The sequence below is a fragment of the Staurois parvus genome, unplaced genomic scaffold (assembly GCF_062004578.1).
Source record: "Staurois parvus isolate SC_StPar_1 unplaced genomic scaffold, SC_StPar_1.0 ptg000020l, whole genome shotgun sequence".
NCBI classification, from domain to species: Eukaryota; Metazoa; Chordata; class Amphibia; order Anura; family Ranidae; genus Staurois; species Staurois parvus.
Window position 1 is genome coordinate 952,847 of NW_028317816.1, and position 25,414 is coordinate 978,260.

The 25,414-nt window shown below is 37.6% G+C and overlaps 1 protein-coding gene across 2 annotated transcripts in view; it reads right to left on the reverse strand.

The window, feature by feature from the left end:
• Positions 1 to 5,020: 5,020 nt before the first annotated feature.
• The window catches only part of AOAH (acyloxyacyl hydrolase), a 202,443-nt gene continuing 182,049 nt past the window's right edge, over positions 5,021 to 25,414 (reverse strand). The window contains exons 16-21 of one of the 2 annotated variants that reach the window (XM_089687006.1): positions 21,106 to 21,278; positions 20,761 to 20,819; positions 18,413 to 18,472; positions 14,503 to 14,599; positions 8,518 to 8,594; positions 5,021 to 6,368 (exon numbers count right to left, since the gene is read on the reverse strand). In XM_089687006.1, the coding sequence (XP_089543132.1) occupies positions 6,240 to 6,368; positions 8,518 to 8,594; positions 14,503 to 14,599; positions 18,413 to 18,472; positions 20,761 to 20,819; positions 21,106 to 21,278 (595 nt within the window). In that variant the 3' untranslated portion in view covers positions 5,021 to 6,239. The remainder of the gene's footprint in view (positions 6,369 to 8,517; positions 8,595 to 14,502; positions 14,600 to 18,412; positions 18,473 to 20,760; positions 20,820 to 21,105; positions 21,279 to 25,414) is intronic. The other variant, XM_089687015.1, reaches the window with a different exon arrangement.

A 25,414-nucleotide genomic window follows, 5' to 3' on the forward strand; every position in this document is an offset into this window, starting at 1 on the left:
CCATGCAACACAGATGTACAGCAGTTCTCAGAAACAGTGCTTATACAACTAAATATTAATTAAGTGATTCAAAGGAAAGCAAAATCTTCAAACATTTTTCAGTTTATATAGTGAATGTTTGAGTTTGTAAAGAAGAATACAAACACTGCTATTTTTTTGAACAGTCACTTTTCTGTTCTTCAAATTTTTTAGAGGAACAACACAAATTTGATATATTTTTCTTCATGTTTTGATTTGGAATAGAATGTGTAGTGTTCCCAATGCATTTGTGTGTATGGAAATAAAAGCTATTAGAAGGATTTTGAGCTTTATTCACTTTTTTCAACACACTGCTATTATTTTGAACACAACTGTGTGTATATATATATATGTGTGTGTGTGTGTAAAGAGCTGCGTAAATTTACAGCGCTATATAAGTGCCTGTAATAAATAAATATAGGCTTATGCAAATACTGTAGTGACCTCTAGAAAGTCCTAGTTTGTGGGGTTCCAAGAGCTCTGGAGGGGAGAATGTTAAAGCTTATGCACTCAGTTCTGAAGTCTTGCTGTTCGTTTAGCTTTAGCGTATCTTTTCACCCCACAGGTTCACTTTTAGCTCATCTTGAACAATTGGTCTTTTTTTTTTTAGCATTGTGCAGTGACAATCCCATCTAAGCAGTTATAAATATGTATTCCTTTTCTGTTCTGCCTGATGAGTTGTTATGGTAAGTTACAGATCAGAAGCTTGGAAGCCAGATAGTTGGCCTCAGGTGGAGCCATTCCGTTATTAGCCTCAGTCTGTAAATGTGTTTTTTCCTGCTGAACGGTTTCTCAGTATAAATTTATAGTTTGTGTTCTTTATGCTATGAAATTGGCTTCTGTTTGAATCAACTCAGATTTTGTCAAGCTGCATATTGTTATTGCAGTTCTGTGAATATATTCTTTTAATTCTGTAGCAGCATTTGTTTCTGGCTTTATAGCATGCTATGCAAATAACTGTGTCTGCCAAGTAGCACCGGGTACTAATATCTTATTTGCCGCTCTACAAATTACATCTAGAGTGACCATGGGATCTGATAAAGCAGAACTATTAAATACTAAAAATAGCACCATGTAATCATGAATAGCATTGCTGCCACTTACCAACCATTAAACAAAATGATTTGCTTTGTATTAAACTTCCACCCATCACCTTGCCAAATCATTTTCAGCCTCTTGTGTCTTACTGGATGAAAAGATTGAAAGCAGAAGGAAGTGATATCACGGGAGGGAAGATGGAAGGTGCAACTAGGAATATCTACATCAATCTATGTAGCACCATGCTCTGATCTTTTGTAGAGATCTTAGAGTTCTGATATAAATAGAGGTAGGCGGTGGAAAGGCCATAGCCTCTGAGCAAAGCTGCTCTAGTGGATTACGGCAGAGGTCATACAGAATCTATGATTCTGCTGCTGAAACTGCATACCACCTATAAATGAAGACACATTTGCAAGTATGCTTTTAAACCTAGTAGTATTTCATAAATAACGTTCCTAATATTTTAGATATTAGTTTTGATGTTGCTTAAATATCTAAAATAAAGCTGCACTGATCTTAGATGCTTCCTCTCTTGCTTCTTGTGCTACCAGTCGCTATTAATAAAGAAAAAGCACCCGCTGAAGATCCTTCAGGAATTATGATTTCCAAGGTTCCTCAATGAAGTCAGGTTTTTTTTCCAAGGTTCCTTAATGAAGTCAGATTCTTTTTCCAAGGTTCCTTGATGAAGTCAGGTTCTTTTTACAAGGATTCTCAATGAAGTTAGGTCCTTATTCCAAGGTTTCTCAATGAAGTCAGGTTTTTTTTCCAAGGTTCCTCGATGAAGTCAGGTTCTTATTCCAAGGTTCCTCAATGAAGTCAGGTTCTTTTTCCAAGGTTCCTCAATGAAGTCAGGTTCTTTTTCCAAGGTTCCTCAATGAAGTCAGGTTCTTTTTCCAAGGTTCCTCAATGAAGTCAGGTTCTTTTTCCAAGGTTCCTCAATGAAGTCAGGTTCTTTTTCCAAGGTTCCTCAATGAAGTCAGGTTCTTTTTCCAAGGTTCCTTGATGAAGTCAGGTTCTTTTTCCAAGGTTTCTCAATGATGTCAGGTTCTTTTTCCAAGGTTTCTCAATGAAGTCAGGTTCTTTTTCCAAGGTTCCTCGATGAAGTCAGATTCTTCTTGACAACCCCTACATCACTACAGGGCACAGTAGTGGCACAAGGAGGAACCACTGAGTGTAGCAGTAAACCTGGAATCCAATACTCCCAGTTTTTATTTCTTAAGATGTTTCTCTTTACTACTGAAGTGATTGGCAGTGCAGGCAGAAGAAGAGACGAGTGTGTAAGTTCTGCTTTATAGGTTTAGCTTTTGTGTCCAGTCATACCGGTGTGATTTGCGAATTGAAATCACACCTGACATTGCATCTAATGAATGTGAATGTCAGTGTCTTAACATGTGCGATTTACTGCAGCGCGATTTCCAAAGTAGTTCTTGCATTACTTTTTCTGCAGTTTTGTTGTGATTTCACATACATATAATGTAAATCGCACTGCAAATTGGAAGAAATTGTTGAAAGTAGCAATAAAGTAGCAATAAAGTCTTCAGAAATTGCACCTGAAATCGTGCTTAAATTACACACAAATTGCGTGATTTTTAAATCGCAGAGGTGTGACCAGTGACTTATTTTAGAAATTAATTTAAGTGACAGAGTTGCTTAAAGTTTACAAATCAGGTTAGCCCTACTTTGTGATGCTTAATACTTTGCTTCACTCCCACCATAGACACCATGGGGTTTATTTACTAAAGCTGGAGAGTCCAAAATCAGACTCCCTTCTGCATAGAAACCAATCAGCTTCCAGGTTTCATTGCCAAAGCTTCATTGAACAAGCTGAGGTTAGAAGCTGATTGGTTTCTATGCAGAAGGGAGTCTGATTTTGGACTCTCCAGCTTTAGTAAATAAACCCCCATGTGTATATAATAAAAACTTAGTAGCCCTGTCATCAGGGTGAAGCAGGTGTATCAAACCTGGATATGGGTGACATGATGAGCACAACCTAGGATTTCTGTGACCAGGACATCATTGGGTCTCTGGTGAAATATTTGATTTAGCAGCTTCCAGACCTTTGCTAGAAGCATTATAGAGCTGGTTAATCCTTGAAATCTTCTGTTACATCTCCAAAATGAGCATCCATAGAGTTTAAAATGTAAGGGCCAGCTCACACCATGAATCGCACAAAAACACGCAATCCGGGTGTAGTGCAATTTCACACCAAAAGTAGTACATGCACTACTTTAAAAAAAAATGTACAACAACCATGTCACATGGTACTACTATACCATGCGATCTGGTGCAGGCAAACACACTGGGGTTTATTTACTAAAGCTGGAGAGTCCAAAATCAGACTCCCTTCTGCATAGAAACCAATCAGCTTCCAGGTTTCATTGCCAAAGCTTCATTGAACAAGCTGAGGTTAGAAGCTGATTGGTTTCTATGCAGAAGGGAGTCTGATTTTGGACTCTCCAGCTTTAGTAAATAAACCCCACTGTGTCTACAACCTGCAGGTGGAGTGGTTTTAAGTTAACACTGACACCCGCTGCAGATCGCAAATGCAGTGCGTTTTGAAGATGTTGCAGGAAATGCGCACGGAAGGTGAGATTCCTGCACTGTGTTCTGCTGTGATCTGGCTCTGATGAGGAATTACTCTTACTGGGAACTGACATTGCAGGAATACTCCATGAAAATTACAAGGTCATTTCTTCTCTATAATGTTGTTGCTCCTGTAATTTAAAGTGCTTGTAAACCCTTACATATACCCAGTGAAGTGGCCTCAGGTGATACACAGAGATGAAACAAATCCTCCTGCATATGTTTTACCTGTTTATCTGCAGTCTTCTCTTCTCTACACCCATTCAAAGTACAGGATTTTTAAAGCTTGTCTGAGCTTTCAGAAAACAGGTGGTGGAGAGCTGAAATTACACACCACAGAGCACACTGAGGAGAGCTCTGAGAGCTGATTGGAGGGAAGGGACATCCTCCCTTTACATAGCACACAGGAACAGAGCTGAGGCTATCAACCACAGCCTGTGTGCTGGAGCTCCCTCCCCATCGCCTTTTTCTCTTAGTGACAGGAAAACGTGTGATTCATGCTGATGGTAGAGGAACAAAGCAGCTGACAGAAATGACACTTATTACTCTTAATTGAGACAAGTACCCACTACAAAGTGATGTGCTTTGTTCAAATTTCATGTCTGAGGTTTACAACCACTTTAACTTCTCTAGAGAAAATTGAAGTAGTTTGCCCAGGTCATGCATTTAAACTCTACTTCCTGATTCATTAGGTAGATGAATACAATCTCTGTCCATTGATGGTCTCTTTTTATTCTCAAATATATGTGGTGATATAAAAACTTTGTTCGAGAATAATAAGAGGCTGTGTCCATCAATGAACTCAGAAAAAGGGATTTCGTGGTAAGTAACAAAAAATCCCATTTTCTTTTTTGTTCATTGACAGGCACCGCCTCTTATTCTCGACCATAGGGTTTATAGCGCCACCTATGATCAAGAATAAGAAGAGGCTGTGCCCGTCAATGAACGAAAGAGAAATGGATCTTATGGTGAGTAACAAAAAAATCCTGTTTTCGCTTTTGTTCATTGACAGACACAGCCTCTTATTCTTGACCATAGGGTTTATAGCGCCACCTATGATTGAGAATAAGAAGAGGCTGTACCCATCAATGAACGAAAGAGAAATGGATCTTATGGTGAGTAACAAAAAAGTCCCGTGTTCTGTTTTGTTCATTGACAGACACAGCCTCTTATTCTCGACCATAGGGTTTATAGCGCCACCTATGATCGAGAATAAGAAGAGGCTGTGCCTGTCAATGAACGAAAGAGAAAGGGATCTTATGGTGAGTAACAAAATAATCCAGTTTTTTGGGGCTGTTTTGGATACTCATTGGAGAATCAGTTACCAATAGGAGCTTTGCAGAAATTAATAAATGCTATCAATGTCATTTCAAGTAAACAGTTTGCTTTAAATTAATATTTAATCTCCAGCAACTTCTTCATAAAATTCAAATTGTGGCTACAGTAAAACTAGTTTAGATGAAAACACATGAAAAATATGAGTCATAAAGATTTATAAAAAAAACTATTGCATTCTACATAAACCAGATGACACAAAAATGTGCAAAATTACAGATGACCTAGTATACAAAGGCAGTCTGTTTAATACAATTCATACAACTTTATTAAAGTAAATAAAAAAACAAGATCTAGGATTGTTTTCAGTTTCACAGAGTTATCCTGCTGTTTTTCCATCTCTGTGCAAGCGCTAGCATTCTCTATTACAGCCATATTTCTTAGTGTGGGCCTGTTTTTTTTTTTTTTTTTGCTACATACATTTTTTTATACTGAGGGGCAGGTCAAAACATCTCTCACTCATGTACTTGTTATCCTATAGGCACCATAATCACTCATCACTAGCAAAAGTTTTCTGCGAAATCTGATAACTGCGGGATTGGTTCTCATTTCTTCTGCAAAGATCTAACATCACCTAAATCAATTAAAAACTCATAAGGGTGTCTAGGCATGTGCCGAATGAAATGAATTGGGAAGATCCGTCTATTAACACTGATAGTGACAAGAGGTCTGCTTGTCTTTGACCATTCCTATCCATGACAGTTGGTCACAGACCAATGACTGTAATGTAGAATAAAGATTAATACAAGAAAATTATTTCACAGGGTTCCTTCATTTAGCTCACAGTACTGCAAGTGACCGCCCTTCAGAGAGTGACAAAAAAAACCGAAAGGTAAAATGTTATCTTTGCAACCAGAAAGATGGTAGCGTGTTATACAACATGCTTGCCCAATCACAAAATCCACCACATGTGTATAAAAGAAATGCTGCTTAAATAACCAGTGTGCCACATATCAAATTAATCTCATAGTAAAACTTCAAATACTGGGGAAAAAAACTCACAAGCCTAGTTGACTGGCAACACAACTCTTTGCAAATCTTGGTATCTATTGAAAAGTACCTAGCCCCCTTACACCTAGTTTTCCTTCCATGGATTGATCAAGAACATAGCGGGGATATCTCAAAGGTCCACTTGCCAACCACCTACACAAAGAGTGGGACAAATGTTTAGCAAACACTAGAGTGAAACAATTGAGTTTTCAGAAGTAAGGATTATTGCACATGCCAAATCTTCATCAGTGTCCACCTTGGTCGCTAAATCTTCATTAGTGTCCACCTTGGTCTCCAAATCTTGCTATTATTTCTTTGTTAAAAGGATTCTCTTTTCCAAAAAGTCCAGGCCATCTTTGCATTGCTTCTTCCCAGAGCAGATCTGCTCCAACTGCAGAGGCTTTCTATAGAACAAAAACATATATATATACTGTATTTAATTCATTGTAAATGATTCCAGGACCATTCCAGATTCCATTTGTTTCAAATGTATCATTAGGTGTAGATACGTTTTCTGAAAGCTGGACTAGGAAGAGAAGTTTTTGGTCTAATTATGGATCAGATAGAAAAACTCTATATTTTCTGGCCCTATCCTATTCAGCTGAAATGGGAACTATCACTATTGTTAGGAAAAAAGTTAGGCATTTCTTTGAACATTAATGAGAATTGTACTATCACAATTCTCAACCTCCTTTGCAACTCAGAAGTTTCTACTGAAAGCCATACTGTATATGGATTGATACTTTTTTAAGGTGTTTCATATTTCTGGATAGTTACTTAGAATTCTGTTGGGTGAGCCAGAACACAGTATCCAGTTCATTTTTTGGCAATTTTAATTCTAACACTGTACAACAGTTTGGGAATTTAGGAAGTCAAGCAACCACATTCTGCCATTTATTGCAAAAAACAAACAACAAAAAAGATGAATAGAAACAAAGCTGAAACTGCACACAAGAGTCAAAATCAATAGAAAAGTAACAGAGTGACAAATTGCAGCATAAACTAATATTGATTAAGTTCTTCTTAAAAGTAAACAAAAACAACTGACTACTCTGCAGGTTTGAACAATACAAATTAAAGTCAGTTGATACAATTTTTTAACCACTTCAAGTCCGGACACTTTCACTCCCTTCCTGTCGAGGCCAATTTTCAGCTTTGTATGCAATCACACTTTGAATGACAATTGCGTTATGCAACACTACCCATATTAATTTTTTTGCATTTTTTTGAGACAGATAAAACTTTATTTTGGTGGTATTTATTCACCACTGGGATTTTTATTTTTTTGCTATACAAATGAAATAAAAAGTGTTTTTCTTATAAAACTTTGTAAATAAATAATCTTTCTTCATAAATCTTGGCCAAAATGTATTCATCTATCTTTTTTAGTAAAAAAAGAAATAACCCAAATTAGTTTATAACCAAAAATGATAATTTTTCAAAAAATGTTTGACGTTTTTTTTAAATTTTTTATATTATTATTTGTTTTTTGTTTTTTTTTTTACATACGGTCACCCTAGCAGTACAGTGTCACCATAGTGACACTGTACTACTTGTGGGGGGTGATAAAGATTTTTTTTTTTTTTTTACACTGATTGCTTTTACACCCATAAAGGCTGTAAAAGCAATCATTTCTCCTTCTCTCTGGCTGCATTCTTGCAGCCATTGAGAAATACTGTGTAAGTTGTGATTGGTCACAGCTTGTCACATGGTATAAGGCTGTTTTGTACAACAGCCTTGTACCATGTGACCTCTCTGATCATTCACAGATTTCACATGTAGTAAGCAATGATGTCAGAAGTGACAGCTTGCTTACTACTATTCATGTGATCACTGATTGGCCAATCAGTGATCACATGATCGGGACCTCACACAGAGGTCTCGTACAGCGATTGGTGTTCTGCTGTGTCCTCAGGACACAGCGGGCACCGGATCGCAGTGTCGAGCGCTCCTAGGGAGCATGCACAGGCAGGGAAGCGGGGAGGACGTTTATAAATGGCCACCAGCTCCTGCAATGCTCCCATCTGGCCGTTTATATACATGGGACGGATTTGGAAGTGGTTAATATATGCATTGTTATTTATTAATATTACCATATTAAATTATTGTATAGTGGATTATACATAAGTACAGTCTAATTTAGGGCTTTATATATTTTAACTGTAAAGTTGACTATAAACCACATGAACGTAGAAATCTCCACTAAATTCATCTATAAATATGACATGTGGTCTTCTCTGAGACACTCCTGGCAACAAAAGAAATGCTCCTATGAAGATGTCATAACCAGTTGCTAAATGATAACTGTACCTTTACTGCAGTTTTATTTTAAATTATGTTTTAGTTGCTTTGGCATTTTAAACAATCAAAACCTCTATCTTGGTCTTATCATGTTTTTGTATTTTTCCAAATAATACCAATGAGCATCCCTTGTTCAAGAAATCCCTCTGACTAGTTGAATCACATTCCCCATGAGACAAAGCTGAAGAGGCAGTCTTCGTGTAGGACCCCTTCTAAGTGCACAAAGAAGTAGATGTGTCAAGATTTCCGTACCTGATTAGGATGAAATCCATCCACTGGCTCCAGCAGATCCCATGGCTTTCCTCCAAAACTTTCCCATTTTGCAATCACTAAAAGAAAAAAAAAATCAGATTTATGTGATAAATGTTATTAATGGAATGTAATAAACATCCATCTTGAGTTCTGCATACAATTTATTTTTTTTTAGAATAATTTCTGTCTATTGTTTCCACAAAGTGGAAGAAAGGCAGAGAGCGTGTTCCGTCATGTTTGCACATTTTCGAGTTAAAGTGTTACTAAACCCACAAGAGTAAAATCAGTCTGTATATGCAGTAAAGCATGCTTGTTATACTCACTGTCGAACCTAAGTGGGTAATCCTCTGCTTTGTGTAAAAATGGTGTTTGATCCTGTCCTCTCTGATCCTCCCCTTCTTCCAGTGCCCCTCTCTTATCTCCTGATAAGACATCTTGTGTGGAGACACTCTAGACATGCTCAGTTTGGTGTGTATTGCTAGAGAGGTTTTTTCTTTTTCTTGGGAGAGTGTATGTGATCAACACAGGGCCAATCAGCACTGTCCAAACAGAGGTCAGGGGTTCTGCATCCTCCTAGAGCAGAAAGAAAACTCCTCCTACAAGTTTTAACCAGTGCTCAGCTGGACACTGATAGAAGTCACAAGACTGCTCTAATTGCTGATGAGAAAAGGTATTTAGCAGTTTATGTTTACAAAAATAATTGCATTTCCATGTAGTGTGTACTGTGGGAGACCAGATAGAGTGCATGCAGGGTCCTGGGTTTAGTAACACTTTAAGCCTACATAATAAACACCTGGACAATGGAATTGGGTCTTTATGGCTCATGTCAAAAGGTGCGGCAATATGAGCCCTTAGACGTGGCACCCAACATTCTATCTATCTGTCCATCTGTCCATTTATCCATCTGTCCATCTATCAATCTATCCAATTTGTCCGTCTGTCCATCTGTACATCTATCCAATTTGTCTGTCTGTCCGTCTGTCCATCTATCCAATTTGTCCGTCTGTCAATCTGTACATCTATCCAATTTGTCTGTCTGTCCGTCTGTCCATCTATCCAATTTGTCCATCTATCCAATTTGTCCATCCGTCCTTCCGTCTACTTAGCTACCCGTCTATCCGTCCATCTATCCATCCATCTATCCATCTGTCCGTCTGTTCATCTATCCAATCTGTCCATCTGTTCATCCGTCTATCCGTGTACTCGTCTACCCGTCTATCTGTCCATCTATCTATCTGTCTGTCTATTCATCTATCCATCTATCCATCTATTCCTCTATTCATCCATCCATCTATTCCTCTATTCATCTATCCATCTATTCCTCTATTCATCTATCCATCTATTCATCCATCCATCTATTCCTCTATCCATCCATCTATCTATTCATCTATCCATCTATTCCTCTATTCATCCATCCATCTATTCCTCTATCCATCCATCCATCTATTCATCTATCCATCTATTCATCTATCCATCTATCCATCTATTCATCCATCCATCTATTTATCTATCCATCTATTCATCTATCCATCTATTCCTCTATTCATCCATCCATCTATTCATCTATTTATCTATTCATCTGTCCATCTATCTATTTATTCATCTGTCCATCTATCCATTTATTCATCTGTTCACCTATCCATCTATCCATCTATTCCTCTATTCATCTATCCATCTATTCCTCTATTCATCTATCCATCTATTCCTCTATTCATCCATCCATCTATTCAGCTATCCATCTATTCCTGTATTCATCCATCCATCCATCTATTCATCTATTTATCTATCCATCTATTCCTCTATTCATCCATTCATCTATCCATCTATTCATCTATCCATCTATTCCTTTATTCATCCATCCATCCATCTATTCATCTATTCATCTATTCATCCATCCATCTATTAATCTATTCATCTATTCATCTATCCATCTATCCATCTATTCATCTATTCATCTATCCATCTATCCATCTATCCATCTATTCCTCTATTCATCCATCCATCTATTCATCTATCCATCTATTCCTGTATTCATCCATCCATCTATTCATCTATTTATCTATCCATCTATTCCTCTATTCATCCATTCATCTATCCATCTATTCATCTATCCATCTATTCATCCATCCATCTATTTATCTATCCATCTATTCATCTATCCATCTATTCCTCTATTCATCCATCCATCTATTCATCTATTTATCTATTCATCTGTCCATCTATCTATTTATTCATCTGTCCATCTATCCATTTATTCATCTGTTCACCTATCCATCTATCCATCTATTCCTCTATTCATCTATCCATCTATTCCTCTATTCATCTATCCATCTATTCCTCTATTCATCCATCCATCTATTCAGCTATCCATCTATTCCTGTATTCATCCATCCATCCATCTATTCATCTATTTATCTATCCATCTATTCCTCTATTCATCCATTCATCTATCCATCTATTCATCTATCCATCTATTCCTTTATTCATCCATCCATCCATCTATTCATCTATTCATCTATTCATCCATCCATCTATTAATCTATTCATCTATTCATCTATCCATCTATCCATCTATTCATCTATTCATCTATCCATCTATCCATCTATTCCTCTATTCATCCATCCATCTATTCATCTATCCATCTATTCCTGTATTCATCCATCCATCTATTCATCTATTTATCTATCCATCTATTCCTCTATTCATCCATTCATCTATCCATCTATTCATCTATCCATCTATTCATCTATCCATCTATTCCTCTATTCATCCATCCATCTATTCATCTATCCATCTATTCCTCTATTCATCCATCCATCTATTCATCTATTCATCTATCCATCTATTCCTCTATTCATCCATCCATCTATTAATCTATCCATCTATTCATCTATCCATCTATCCATCTATTCATCTATCCATCTATCCATCTATTCATCTATCCATCTATTCCTCTATTCATCCATCCATCTATTCATCTATCCATCTATTCATCTATCCATCTATTCCTCTATTCATCCATCCCTCTATTCATCCATCCATCTATTCATCTATCCATCTATTCATCCATCCATCTATTCATCTATCCATCTATTCATCTATTCATCTATCCATCTATCCATCTATTCATCTATCCATCTATTCCTCTATTCATCCATCCATCTATTTATCTATCCATCTATCCATCTATTCATCTATCCATCTATTTATCTATCTATCCATCTATTCATCTATCCATCTATTCATCTATCCATGTATTCCTCTATTCATCCATCCATCTATTTATCTATTCATCTGTCCATCTATCCATTTATTCATCTGTTCACCTATCCATCTATCCATCTATTCATATATTCATCTATCCATCTATTCATCTATCCATCTGTCCATCTCTCCATCTATTCATCTATCCGTCTATCCATCTATTCCTCTATTCATCCATCCTTCTACTCATCTATCCATCTATCCATCCATCTATCTACCTATACATGGGGCTGTGCATATGTGTTGGCACAGCTGCATGTATTCTCCTTCACTGGTGTATGAGACAAGGTAACAATACTGGAACACAATTGGGAGACAGTTACCGCCTCATAACTGGAAGCGCCTGGGCAAGGACATTCATGGCAGGATCTCTAGTTCTTATTTTAATGACAGATGCAGATTATTTAAATTAATAAAATGTTTTTAAGAATCTTTAAACATATTACAGCTTATATGAGTTTTGAATCTACTTTAGGATATTGGTTGCGCCAACATTTAGACCTTGAATCTTATTGCATTTATGCCCTTAAAATCTGCAGACGCTGTTTTATTTTAATATACAACTGGCATAATGTCATGCAAAAGCATTATGTTGCTTTATAGGAAATAAGATCCATTTCTGAGGCAAAAACTGCAAGACATTATCTTGATTAAAGGTATTTGTGCGCGGAAACCCAGCAAGCATAAATGACTGTAAATGATGGTAAAACAATGTGCAATGCGCTTCTCAGTGATAGAAGAAGACAGGAATACATTCTACAACTATGAAATATTTAATTTCCAGTTCTGTGTCATTAATTCAGGCAGGATGCACACAATTATAGGCAACAGGATGAAGGAGCAGAGCATGGGAAAAAAGCATTTACACTGATGCTTATTTCTTCTTTTCCTTTCTCTTTTGCATACAGTCATCTTCAGTTTATATAGCTGTAGCATTTAATGCAAATGTAATAACCTTAGAGGCTGGAAAAAATAAAGGAAATTTCTCTTTTACAAAAATAGTTATGTGTTATGGCGTGGGGACATTGTGTGGGTGGAATGAAATATTATGGCGTCTCTTGGAAATATTTGTAAATCGCTGCCCTGGCAAGTTGTATCCAAAGGACATAACAGACTAATATATCTGTCTGCCCCGGGGATAAAAGCTGTGCATTTTATTAAAACGCAAAGCATTAAAATAAAATCACGCTGATGTGTAAGTCCTGAATAAAATGAATATGAGAAAAAAAGGAGATATATCATTAAAGGAAGATTACTGCATCTTGCTTTGTTCATTTTATGATGATGGTGATAAGGTGGTCCAACTTATCACCATCATAAAATGAACAAAGCTGTGTCTGCGGCCAGGGAACAGACTGAATGGATAGGCACTATTTTATAAAAAGATTTAGACATCAAACTGCCCTATGCGTTCCCAAAGGATCACATCCTTTTATATAAGTCCCTTGAGTCATTTTTTGGGGGGGGTAATTTTTTTTTTTTTATTTTTTTTTTTTACAAAAGCTAATACTAGAATGAGCTATTGTAAGGAGCAAGCTATCTGCTTCATATTCATGGCTAATTTTTAAATTTACTGTACAGACTGACAAATGCTTGCTTTTAAACCACTTGACCTCCAGAAGGTTTTACTCCCTTCATGACCTGGGTATTTTTTTTTGCTATTCAGCACTATGCTAATTTATTTGCCAATTGCTCAGTCATGCAACACTGTATCCAAATTAAATTTATAATTATTTTTTTTTTTAATACAAATGGAGCTTTCTTTTGGTGGTATTTGATCACCACTGGATTTTTTTAAATTTTTTATTATGTAAAAGAAAAAGACTGGACATTCTGAAAAAAACTAAATTTTCTACTTTCTTTTCTAAAACATATCCAATAAAATAAAAAAAAAATCCAATTTCTTCATAAACTTGGTTCACACTGTATTTTGCTACACGTCTTTGGTAAAAACAAATCCCAATAAGTGTATATTAATTGGTCTACATGAACGTTATAGTGTCTACAATCAATATATATGTCAATATATCAAAAATATATTCAATATATCAAAAATATATTTTTAAATATATGCAGCTATGACGCTATACTGGTAATGGCGATTACTAGTGACCGGGGCGGACTGACAACTCATGGGGTCCCCGGGGCAATAGGGGATCATGGGGCCCCTGTGTCCTTGCCCAAACTCAAAAAAGCCTATGAAAAAGGTACCAGGGGCATCTCTTGGGGCCCCCTACTGACCCCGGGCCCTCGGGCAGCACCCGAGTTTCCAAATGGTCAGTCCGCCCCTGCCAGTGACATATAGTGGAACTGTGATAGTGTGGCAGGCAATCTGGCGCTAACAAACACTCAGTGGGAGGTAAGTTAACTAACACTGATATCAATAGTGATACTAATACAGTGATTAGATATAATACTGTACACTGTCACTGTACTAATGACATTGGCTGGGAAATGGTTAATGATAAGGGGCAATCAAGGGGTTAACTGTGTACCTAACAAATGCAATGTGTGCTTGCCTTGTTTTTGAACACCATTGGCTTCTGTGTGAAACAGCAATATTTTTGTTCTATTCTTTCATGTTTGCATTCATTGAATTCTGAAGCTGGAACACTTTTCCATTCCCATTAAAATATTCTCTAAAATGGCCTTAGGCATTTCCAGAAATGCAGGTTTGTAAAGTGTAATTAAAGTTATACTAAAGTAACTGGATGTTTTACCTTTCTTATATAAATTTTCGTAGTAATTAAGCTTAAAATGTGTAAACGTCTCAGAAGCTGTTATGTCTTGAAGGACTTTGGAAAGCTGTTCAGCTCTCTACAGGAGAAAATGATAAAACAAATATTATCACACATAAGATACACAGCAGATGTACTGTACTCAACAATCACATATAGAAGACTATATAATTACTACATTATTAATTCTTCCTTTCATCTTTTAACCTCAGTATTATGTCATGCTTTTTAATCTGGACAAACTAGGGCAAAGGACAACAAATGGATTCTACTGCTTGTAATATCAACATTTTTTTTCTAACAACCTATACTACTGTCCAACAAAAAGACACCACACCAAATGATTGGGATTTTCAGCACAACAGTTCTCAAACCTTGCTTTTAAAGAAAAAAAGTTTTATCTTATGGGAATCAACCAAGAGACCATTATGTTGACCTAAATTTAAAGGATAAGTTCACCTTTCAACAAAAAATAATAAAGGAGCATTTTTTTGGAGGTAAAAAAATGTGCATTTATTATGTTTTGTTCTAGGAGCCTGTAAAGCATCCCACGTGGAAGAAAAAATATTATACATTTTATTTATTTATTTTATTTATTATAGGTGCTTATATAGCGCCGTCAATCTACGCAGCGCTTTACATATATATTGTACACTCCCTAACCCTCAAGGGGCATACAATATTTTAAATATATTTTTAAAATACTCTTCCCAAATATATTGACACATATTTGAAATACTACAATTTTGGCTGTAATCAATATATTTGAAAACTATTTTTCAAACTAAACAAACAAACAAACAAATAAATAAATATATATATATATATATATATATATATATATATATATATATTGTATGTTGAGATACGTTTTTTATACATTGGAAAATATATGAAAAATATTTTTAAAATACAGTTTCAAATATATGTCTTTAAAAATACATCTAATCTACATTTTTGCAATGCATTTACAAGTATATGTAAAAATATATGTTAAAATTACTTTTTTATATGTTAAAATCTGAAGAATATATTTAAAATAAAAATATTTTTAAATATATGCCTTTAGAAAATGTTTACATTAAAATTTTTTAGGATACATGATAAAATATATTAGCGTAGGCCAATATATTGTAAATATATGTCACATATAATCATTTTTTTATTCCCACTTACAAACAGATACTTATTAGGTACAAAGCAAGGAATGAATGAAGTACTGACCCGATATAAAGTTGCCGCCGGGACCCCTCGTGGTGCCGGCGGTATAGCGTCAAACAGCTGCAGCCTGACTCTGACGCATTTCGAGCAAATGCTCTTAGTCATAGGGTTTTGGCTATATCAGATATCGGGTCAGTACTTTATTCATCCCTTGCTTTGTACCTAATAAGTATCTGAGTGGGAATAAACATCCTAAGACATACTGCACTACTGGCCTCCTCTGTTTCTTCTGAGCTCCTGTGGGAGCCAGTTACATCCACAGAGTGATCATGACCTAATGAGAAGGCTGAGTGCAAAGCGTGGGATAGCGAAGGAGACCTGACCAGATCTGACCAGACCTCTGATGAGATATTTGAAGTCCCTATATTATATAAAAGTGCACAAAGGTTGCGCATCTGGTGAGTGCGCAGTCTGTATCCTAATTGTCTCACCGTGTGCACAGTCTGTGTCGTTTGGAAATCAGTAGATCGGTTGAGATCTTGCTCACACCTTCACGTTGGACTTATTCTTGGATATAGTATTTTTCTTCACGTTATACCAGCCACAAATCTAGATATCTAAATCTAAATCTATAGATATAGCATCTATATATGAGTGCACAGTGTCACTTTATATCTTTGTATGATCTTATGTACGTGTATATATATGTTTATTTGTGTTTTAGCGCTGCACCTTTTTGTATATTATTGTCTATTAGAAGGTATTATATGGTGCCTTTGGTGTACAGCTGCTGCTATCTAGAAGGCGCTTACTTATTTATACATTTTTAGAACTATTTTACTCCTCTGTTCCTTTTAACACACCACAGCCCTTACAAATGTAAAAAAACAGGTGATATTTCAGTGAGCCAATGATCACAGACTAAAGACACTTTGGGGGTTATTTACTAAAACTGCACAGTGCCAATCAGGGGCGGACTGACAACTCATGGGGCCCCTGGGCAACAGGGGATCATGGGGCCCCTGTGTCCTTGCCCAAACTCAAAAAGCCTATGAAAAAGGTACCAGGGGCATCTCATGGGGTCCCCTACTGACCCCAAATGGTCAGTCCGCCCCTGGTGCCAATCCAAGTGCAGGTCTGTATACAAACCAATCAGCTTCCATGCATTATTGTCAAAGCGTAACAATCTGAAGTTAGCGGCTGATTGGCTACCATGCATAGCTGCATAGATTTTGAGTGCATCAGTCTTAGTAAATCTCTCCCTTTGCAGATTTTGTGTTATCCTAACCTACATTCTAAGGGCTCATGTACACTGCAGCTGATAAACTCACGTTTAGGAGCTGTTCAGCGTTTTTTCCAGCAGCCCCTGAACTCCCCCTAATGTTTTCCTATGTGTCCATGTACATTACATCGTTTACAGGCAGTTGAGTTTACAGTCTTTTTTTGAATGCAGAAAACTTGTGTTCAGGAGTAGATTTTATAACGTTTTCAAACGCCAAAAGCTTGTAAACCACGTTTATAAGCGTTTACGTTTGAACATTTTTTTTAACTCTTCCATTTCCAGATGCTGTCCAGAGCCTTTTTTCATCATGAAAAATGCATGCAAAGCGTTTTCCCGGTACTCAAATGGACCTGGTATACCATACTTTGAGGTTTCGCATGAAAGAAAATATGTTAGGCTCTGCTGCAATCATTTCTGCACAGAAATGAGCTGGAACACATCCAAACACCACAAAAAAAAAAGACAGCTAATCTCAACAAATACTGCTCTCTCTGCTTCTGCTCTCTCTATTTCTCTCAAAATGTCTGAAATAGTTAATTTTTTACTGTTTTTCAGTGCATTCTGGGCATTTTGAAAGGTCTACTGAGGTTATCTTTAAAAAACACTTCTAAACGCAAACGCGCATAAACGTGCTATGCAAACGCGGCTAAACAGACATTTTTTAGCTTACGTTTTCCAGCAGTTTCCATCATTCAGAAGAGTCCCGTGTACATGGGGCCTTACACAAAACTTTTAATTATAAAGAAAGTCTAGATTTTTTAGTCCTCATGCACACGGGACGTTTTGATAACACTGGTAACGTTATCTGTGTAAAGTCACGTTAAAAACTTGAGTTTTTCAGCTTTTGTTAGCGTTTTTGCATTAACGTTTACCGGCATTTTGCTGCTTTTTCCCACGATTTTGCGTGTTTGCATTTTTTAGCATTTTTTTTACCCCCGAAAAAATTATATTGGTAAAAAAAATGTCCAAAAACACCGGTTTATGGTGTTTTACCACGTTTTGCCATGTTTGTCAGCGTTAGAGTGTTTTTACAGCTAAAAATACCCACTAGTCCTGGGGTTTTTTCCAGCCAAAAAATATTGATTACAGACTATGTGTGCACGGACACATAGGATAAAATGCTGGGGGGTTTACTAGCTGTAGAAAAAAATCGTCAAAATCCAAAAACAATCCAAAACAATCCGCTGTAAAAACGTCCAGTGTGCATGAGGACTTCAAAAGGTGAATGGTACTGGCATTTTCTTAAGAAGTCCATTTATTGACAAATAATTGGAAAAACCAGGAATTTTTAACCCTAATCTTGCCACAATTGGCAAGTGCATTTAGTAAGGCCTTTCATGTATGGTTCTTGTTCTACATACAGACATGTGAGCACACACACGTGTGATGACCTTCTTAATTCCTAGTGCTTGTAGGTTTAGGCCTTTCTTGATTTATACTGATTATTACCTCTGTGGTTAGATTTCGGAGTGTGTCATTTTTGTTCATCCAACCTACGCAAGGGTTCATCTAAACATAAAGCAAATGATGGTTTGGTTAAAAATTGAAATCATTATCCTAAACTTGTTGAAATGACATACTGATGGAATAGTATGGATATGTATCTTCAAACATAATTTCACCCAACACAGCTTGTGACTTGATATCCTTTGGATATTTAGGACTAGGTTTACACTATCACCTTATCTGGCCTATACCATTTATTTGTATTCTACACTATACGGCTTTTCCATATATTGCCTGGCTCTGAGCCAACTGCTTTTGGAGACCCCCAGAGGAAGCGTGGCTGCATTTGAAGCTGGTGTCCAGATGAGGGATCCTTGCTCCAGGCTGGCTGGCTGTTCCATTTAAAGGGGCCCCTGCAGAGTTATATTGGTTCAATACGCATAACCTATGTGCATCTGGTGAGTGCGCATTTTATACATTGCTGCACGGAGTCACATTACGAGGATTATCATTATGAAAATTACCTATAAAGTTGGAGTTTAACCACTTGTATTGCTGGCCTACCCGAGTCAAGCCTGCACGTCTTTCCACACATCTCTGCTCATTAGACTGTGCAATATTATTTCTCATTTGTGCGCCTCAATAAGCGCCATATTCATTTGTTAGTTTTACTGTACTGAATTTTAATATATTTTGTCATATTTTAGCGCTGCACCTTTATATATATATATATATATATATATATAAAAGCTCTTACATATACCCAGTGAAGTGACAAGCCTCAGGTGATACACAAGTCCTCTTACATAAAGTATACCTGTTTATCTGCAGCCCTCTCTTCTCTACAGTCATTCAAATCCAGAATTTACACAGCTTGTCTTAGCTTTCTGAAAGCAGGGGGCAGGGAGCTGAAGTTACAATCTGCAGAGCTCAGTGAAAGCTCATTGGGCAGAAGGGACACATCTCCTTCACACAGCACACAGGAATAGAGATGAGGCCATCAATCACAAACTGTGTGCTGGAACTCCCTCCCCTGTCATCTTTTTTTCTCATGGTGTCAGGAAAATCAGAAGTGACTCGTACAAGTAGTAGAGGAATGAGGCAGCAGACAGAAATGGCACCTAGTACTCTGGACTGAAACAAGTACACACTATAGAGGGATATGGTTTGTTCATATTTTGTGTCAGATGTTTACAACCACTTTAACCACATCCCTGCCGCCCTATAGCAGATATACTGCTACAGGGTGGAAGGGGTGCGCAAATATACGTGGTTTTGCATTTCTGGGTAGGAGACCCATTCGCGGCCGTGGCTGTCGGCTGGTGATTACACACCATCACCCACTAAAACACTCCCAGCACACAGTTAACCCTTTGACCGCCCCTCATGTTAACCCCTTCCTGCCCAGTGCCATTAGTACAGTGTCAGTGCTTTTTTTTTTAGCACTGATCACTGTATTGGTGTTACTGGGCATGTCAGTGACACCAAGTCAGTTCCCCCCCAGTGTCAGAATGCCCGCCGCTGTCCCGCAATAAGTCGCTGATTGCCGCCATTATTAGTAAACAAAAAAATTCCAGTAACTCTACCGCCATTTGTAAAAGAAAATTTCCTGTAAACCAATTAATTTACACGTATTGGGATTTTTTTTTAGCAAAGACATGTAGCTGAATACATTTTACATTTACGTACATTTATGACGTAATTTGAGTTTTAACATTTTTTTACTGGACATGTTTAATAGCAAAAAGTCAAAATATAGTTTTTTCCTCAAAATTGTTGGAATTTTTTTTTATAGTGCAAAAAATAAAAAACGCAGAGGCGATCAAATACCATAGAAAGCAAACTCTATTTGTGGGAAACAAAAGGACGCAAATTTCATTTGGCAAGCAGTTAAATATATGGAAAACATCTTTCAGTTACAAAACTTCCAGAACTTCCCGAACAGTGTTGTTGTGACAAAGGGGTTTATTTACTAAAGCTGGAGAGTCCAAAATCAGACTCCCTTCTGCATAGAAACCAATCAGCTTCTAACCTCAGCTTGTTCAATGAAGCTTTGGCAATGAAACCTGGAAGCTTATTGGTTTCTATGCAGAAGGGAGTCTGATTTTGGACTCTCCAGCTTTAGTAAATAAACCCCAGAGAGACAGTCATTTCAAATCAACTGAATAAAACTGAAAAATTGACATTTTATAGCTGAAACAATGAAACACAAAAAGAAACATTAGAGGCTTATATGAAATATCAAGAAATGCATTAAATCTATTTCCAGATACTCCACCTTTATATTTTTATATTATTTCAGTATGTGACTACCTGTCACTTGATACATTTAAATGTATTATTTTTTTTACCGAAAGACAGCTCAGGAAATCATAGAATTGCGCATATGTGACATCCTTGTTTAACTGTCCTGCATTAAAAAAAAAAACAAAAAGAAATGTAGATAGTCATTTGATAATTTAAGCTGATGATGAATACAAATATTCAGTTTATAAATCTACATATAATTATTATTATTATACAGTATTTATATAGCGCCAAAAGGTTTGCTCAGCGCTGTACATTATAGTGGGGGACAGTACATGAGACAATACAGTAACAAAACAATACACAAGGGGTTCAAGGGCCCTGCTCTTTCGAGCTTACAATCTACGAGATATTGAAGGTGAAATAGTATTGTCATGAATGTTAATTACCAATGGGGTGATATCTGTCATGTAAGGAGTCCCAGAGGAATCGTCCGTCAGCTAGTGACATTAAAATTACATGGCTTCCATTTGGTAAATGGGTATCTAGGTATTGAAGATCCTCCATCACATCAGCTTTCATCTCATCAGGTGTCGTCATATATTTAAGTGTATCTGCATGACTAGAATGCAAGTAAAATAGATATGTTTTTAGCTGTTGTGCAACTTTTGTTTGAAAAAAAAAAAAAAAGTCAAATAAATGCGATTTTTCCTCCTCCCCTGCAATCTTCTATGTCAAGCAGCACTTGCAGTAATGAGTGTAGCGTCAGAACTGCCTGCCTTCATTATAATTAAATTAGTGCAGACAGCACAAACAGTACACACATTACTTCAAGAACTGCCAATCACTAAGGACTATTACTGTACCCACTTCAGTACTCTTTTCCCCAGCCACTGTCAAAGGGCAGCTTGAATTCTGCATTCACCATTTCAAAACTTCTATGTTGGTAAAGTGGACACAATAATAACACTTTCCACCACAGCAAATGCATTTTTACAAATGTTTTTATTCCCTATTTACTTAGCCTCGTCATTAGGAGGCCAGTAGCAAGAACCCGAAGGAGACAGCCAGGTCCTGGTGAAGATGGCGATGTGGAATGGTACAGTGAAATAAATAAGTATTTGATCCCCTGCTGATTTTGAATGTTTGCCCACTCACAATTATCAGTCTAAAAATTGAATGGTAGGTGTATTGTAACAGAGGGACGGAGGCAGCTGGGACCACAGTCACCAAAAAAACAATTGGTAACACACTACGCCAACAAGGATTGAAATCCTGCAGTGCCGCAAGGTCCCTCTGCTCAAGAAAGCACATGTCCAGGCCTGTCTGAAGTTTGCCACTGAATATCTGAATGATGCAGAGGAGGACTGGTTGAAAGTTTTGTGGTCAGATGAGACCAAAATCAAGCTCTTTGGCATCATCTCAACTCGCCGTGTTTGGAGGAGGAGGAATGCTGCCTATGACCCCAAGAAAACACCATTCCAACTGTCAGATATGGTTGTGGAAACATTTTGCTTTGGGGGTGTTTTTCTGCTAAGGGGACAGGACAACTGCACCGTATCAAAGGGACGATGGGCGGGGCAATGTACTGTCAAATCTTGGGTGAGCACCTTCTTCCCTCAGCCAGGGCATTGAAAATGGGTTGTGGATGGGTGTTCCAGAAAGACAATGACCCAAAACACACGGCCAAGGCAACAAAGGAGTGGCTCAAGAAGAAGCACATTAAGGTCCTGCAGTGGCCTAGCCAGTCTCCAGACCTTAATGGAGGGAATTGAAAGTTCGAGTTGCCAAACCTTAATGACTTGGAGAGGATCTGCCTCTTGGAGTAGGCCAAAATCCCTCCTGATAAGTGTGCAAACCTGGTGGCCAACTACAGGAAATGTCTGACCTCTGTGATTGCCAGCAAGGGATTTGCCACCAAGTACCAAGTCATGTTTTGTGAAGGGGATCAAATACTTATTTCCCTCAGTAAATCAGTGCATAATTTGTTAGACATGCATTTCTTTTGAGTTTTTTGTTGCTCTTCTGTCCCTCAGTATTAGAATACACCTACCATTCGATTTTTAGACTGATCATTTCTTTGTGAGTGGGCAAACATTAGAAATCAGCAGGGGATCAAATACTTATTTCTTTCACTGTATGTGCAGTGGAGGAATGGCGGGGGAGAAAGGACCACGCAGTATTTCCTGGGCTAGAGATTATGCTCTTCCCAAATAAAAGATAATTGCCTTATTGGGAACAAATGATTTGGGAATGGGTGGACATGGGTGCAATTCATCTTTACTATCATTCCATGAAAAAACAGGTACAGAAATAAATTTGACTTTCAGACATATGGGGGTTGATTTACTAAAGATGGAGAGGGCAAAATCTGGTGCAGCTCTCCATAGAAGCCAATCCGCTTCCAGGTTTTATTGTCAAAGCTTCATTGAACAAGCTGAATTTAGAAGCTCATTGGCTACCATGCACAGCTGCACCAGATGTAGCACTCTCCAATTTTAGTAAACTAACCTCATTATTTTTTCATGCACATGGCACTTTCTTAAAGCCATGTCCAACAGTTTTGAGAAAATGTGCACAATACGAATGTCAGAAATTTGACTTTCTGTGCCTGTGTTTAATGGAGTGATATTACTAATGAAGATGTTTTGCAATAGTTAGTGCAGGATCCAAGTTATCTTCTATGAGTTGATAAAGTGGATTATAACAAATCACTGGGTCTCACTGTTTGGTTTAAGATTGTGTTTCAAGATTGCATATACTAAAAGTTACAGGGCCAGGCCAACATGGGTCCCAGTTGAAACGACTGATGCTTCTGGGCCTGCTGAAGTTCAAGAAAAGCACAATTTTTATAAGCTGTTGAGAAAAACACAAAGAGATGATTGGATCCCAACTGACTTTTTGACAGATGACACCACTGTTCATTGTAATGTAAGAGTAAGGTAAACCAATCCCACAATACCACTAGAGTTTTTTTAGCCAGCTGCATTTAGACCAGACTCATAAATTGAACATCCACACTGAAGTAGGATGTTTCCTACTCTGACTGAGGACTGTTTTATATAGTGGGAGTAGTGTTGTGAACTATAAACAGGAGTTATAGTTTCTGAATCTTAAAGTATTACTAAACCCAGGACCCTGCATTCATTATATCTGGTCTCCCACAGTACACACTACCTATAAATGCAATTATTTTAGTAAATATAAACTATTAAACACCTTTTCTCATCAGCAGTTTGAGCAGTCCTGTGACTTCTGTAAGTGAAAAGAAGTGCTGTGCTACATATACAAAAATGCACAATTCCTATAAAATATTACTAAAAACCAAAAACTCAGGACAGCGAACTCAAAAGAACAGAGATAATGTTACTCAAAAAAATATACTACTCAAAAAAAATATATCAACCAAAGTCCAATCAATTATGTGTTCTTCTGTGAACCCCCCTGGAGATAACGACCAAACTATCCTCCACCATAAATCTGCTCACCTCCAACAGTGTGACCTGACATTATACAATGTTTTGGTCTAACTGCACTTTTGCTCCCAAACGTATGGACTCTGAAGATCAAAACATGGGCCCTTGCCTTGCAATACAAAGTGTGATGACGTTTTTGGAGCCTGGACTGGTCTATGCTGCTGGGGATGATACTGCCATCTTGTGCCTAAAGAAGTACATTACTGGATGTTCATCATACCTGGTGCAGTATACACCTCCAGAATGTGAGTTCATTTCTTATGGTTTATTGTGCAATAAAAGTTTTTAAAGGATAAAGCACTATGTTGAGCTTTTGTTTATACGTCTGACCCTTAGGCGGTTATCTGGAGGGGTCATTCTTGGAGCTATTATTCAGCAAGTTGATCTTCAGAGTCCATATGTTTGGGACCAAAAGTGCAGTTAGACCAAAACATTGTATAATCTGAGGTCACACCGCTGGAGAAGAGCAGATTTATGGTGGAGGATAGTTTGCACTGGAATCCTGTGACAGTTTACCCGGTGGTCGTTATCTCCAGGGGGACAGGGGCGGACTGACCATTTGGAAACTCGGGCACTGCCTGAGGGCCCAGGGTCAGTAGGGGGCCCCATGAGATGCCCCTGGTACCTTTAGCATAGGCTTTTTTGAGTTTGGGCAAGGACATAGGGGCCCCATGATCCCCTATTGCCTGGGGGCCCCATGAGTTGTCTGTCCGCCCCTGCAGGGGGGTTCACAGAAGAACACATAATTGATTGGACTTTGGTTGATATAAATATTTTTTTTGAGCAGTATATTTTTTTGGGTCACATTCTCTTGAGTTTTTGGTTTTTAGTTATATTTTATAGGAAATGTGCATTTTTGTATACGTAGCTCAGCACTTTTTTTCACTTACATTATTTCACTATTTAGCCTACTGAGACATGAGTTGTGTGCACCAGTAGCTACAGCATTTATATTATACCTATTTACTTATTTATTCATTTATATTGTGTATTGACCATAGTAAGCACTTGAGTTATATTTATAATTTTCAGTCTTGTGACTTCTATCAGTGTTCAGCAGAGCGCTGGTTAATGCTTGTGGGAGGAGTTTTCTTTCTGCTCTAGCAGAATGCAGAACCCCTGACCTCTGTCTGGACAGTGCTGATTGGCCCTGTGCTGATAACATGCACTCACCCAAGAAATAAAAAATACATCTCTAGCAATACACACCTGAGCATGTGCAGAGTGTCTCCACACGGTATGTCTTATCAGGAGGTAAGAGGGGGACATTGGAAGAAGGGGG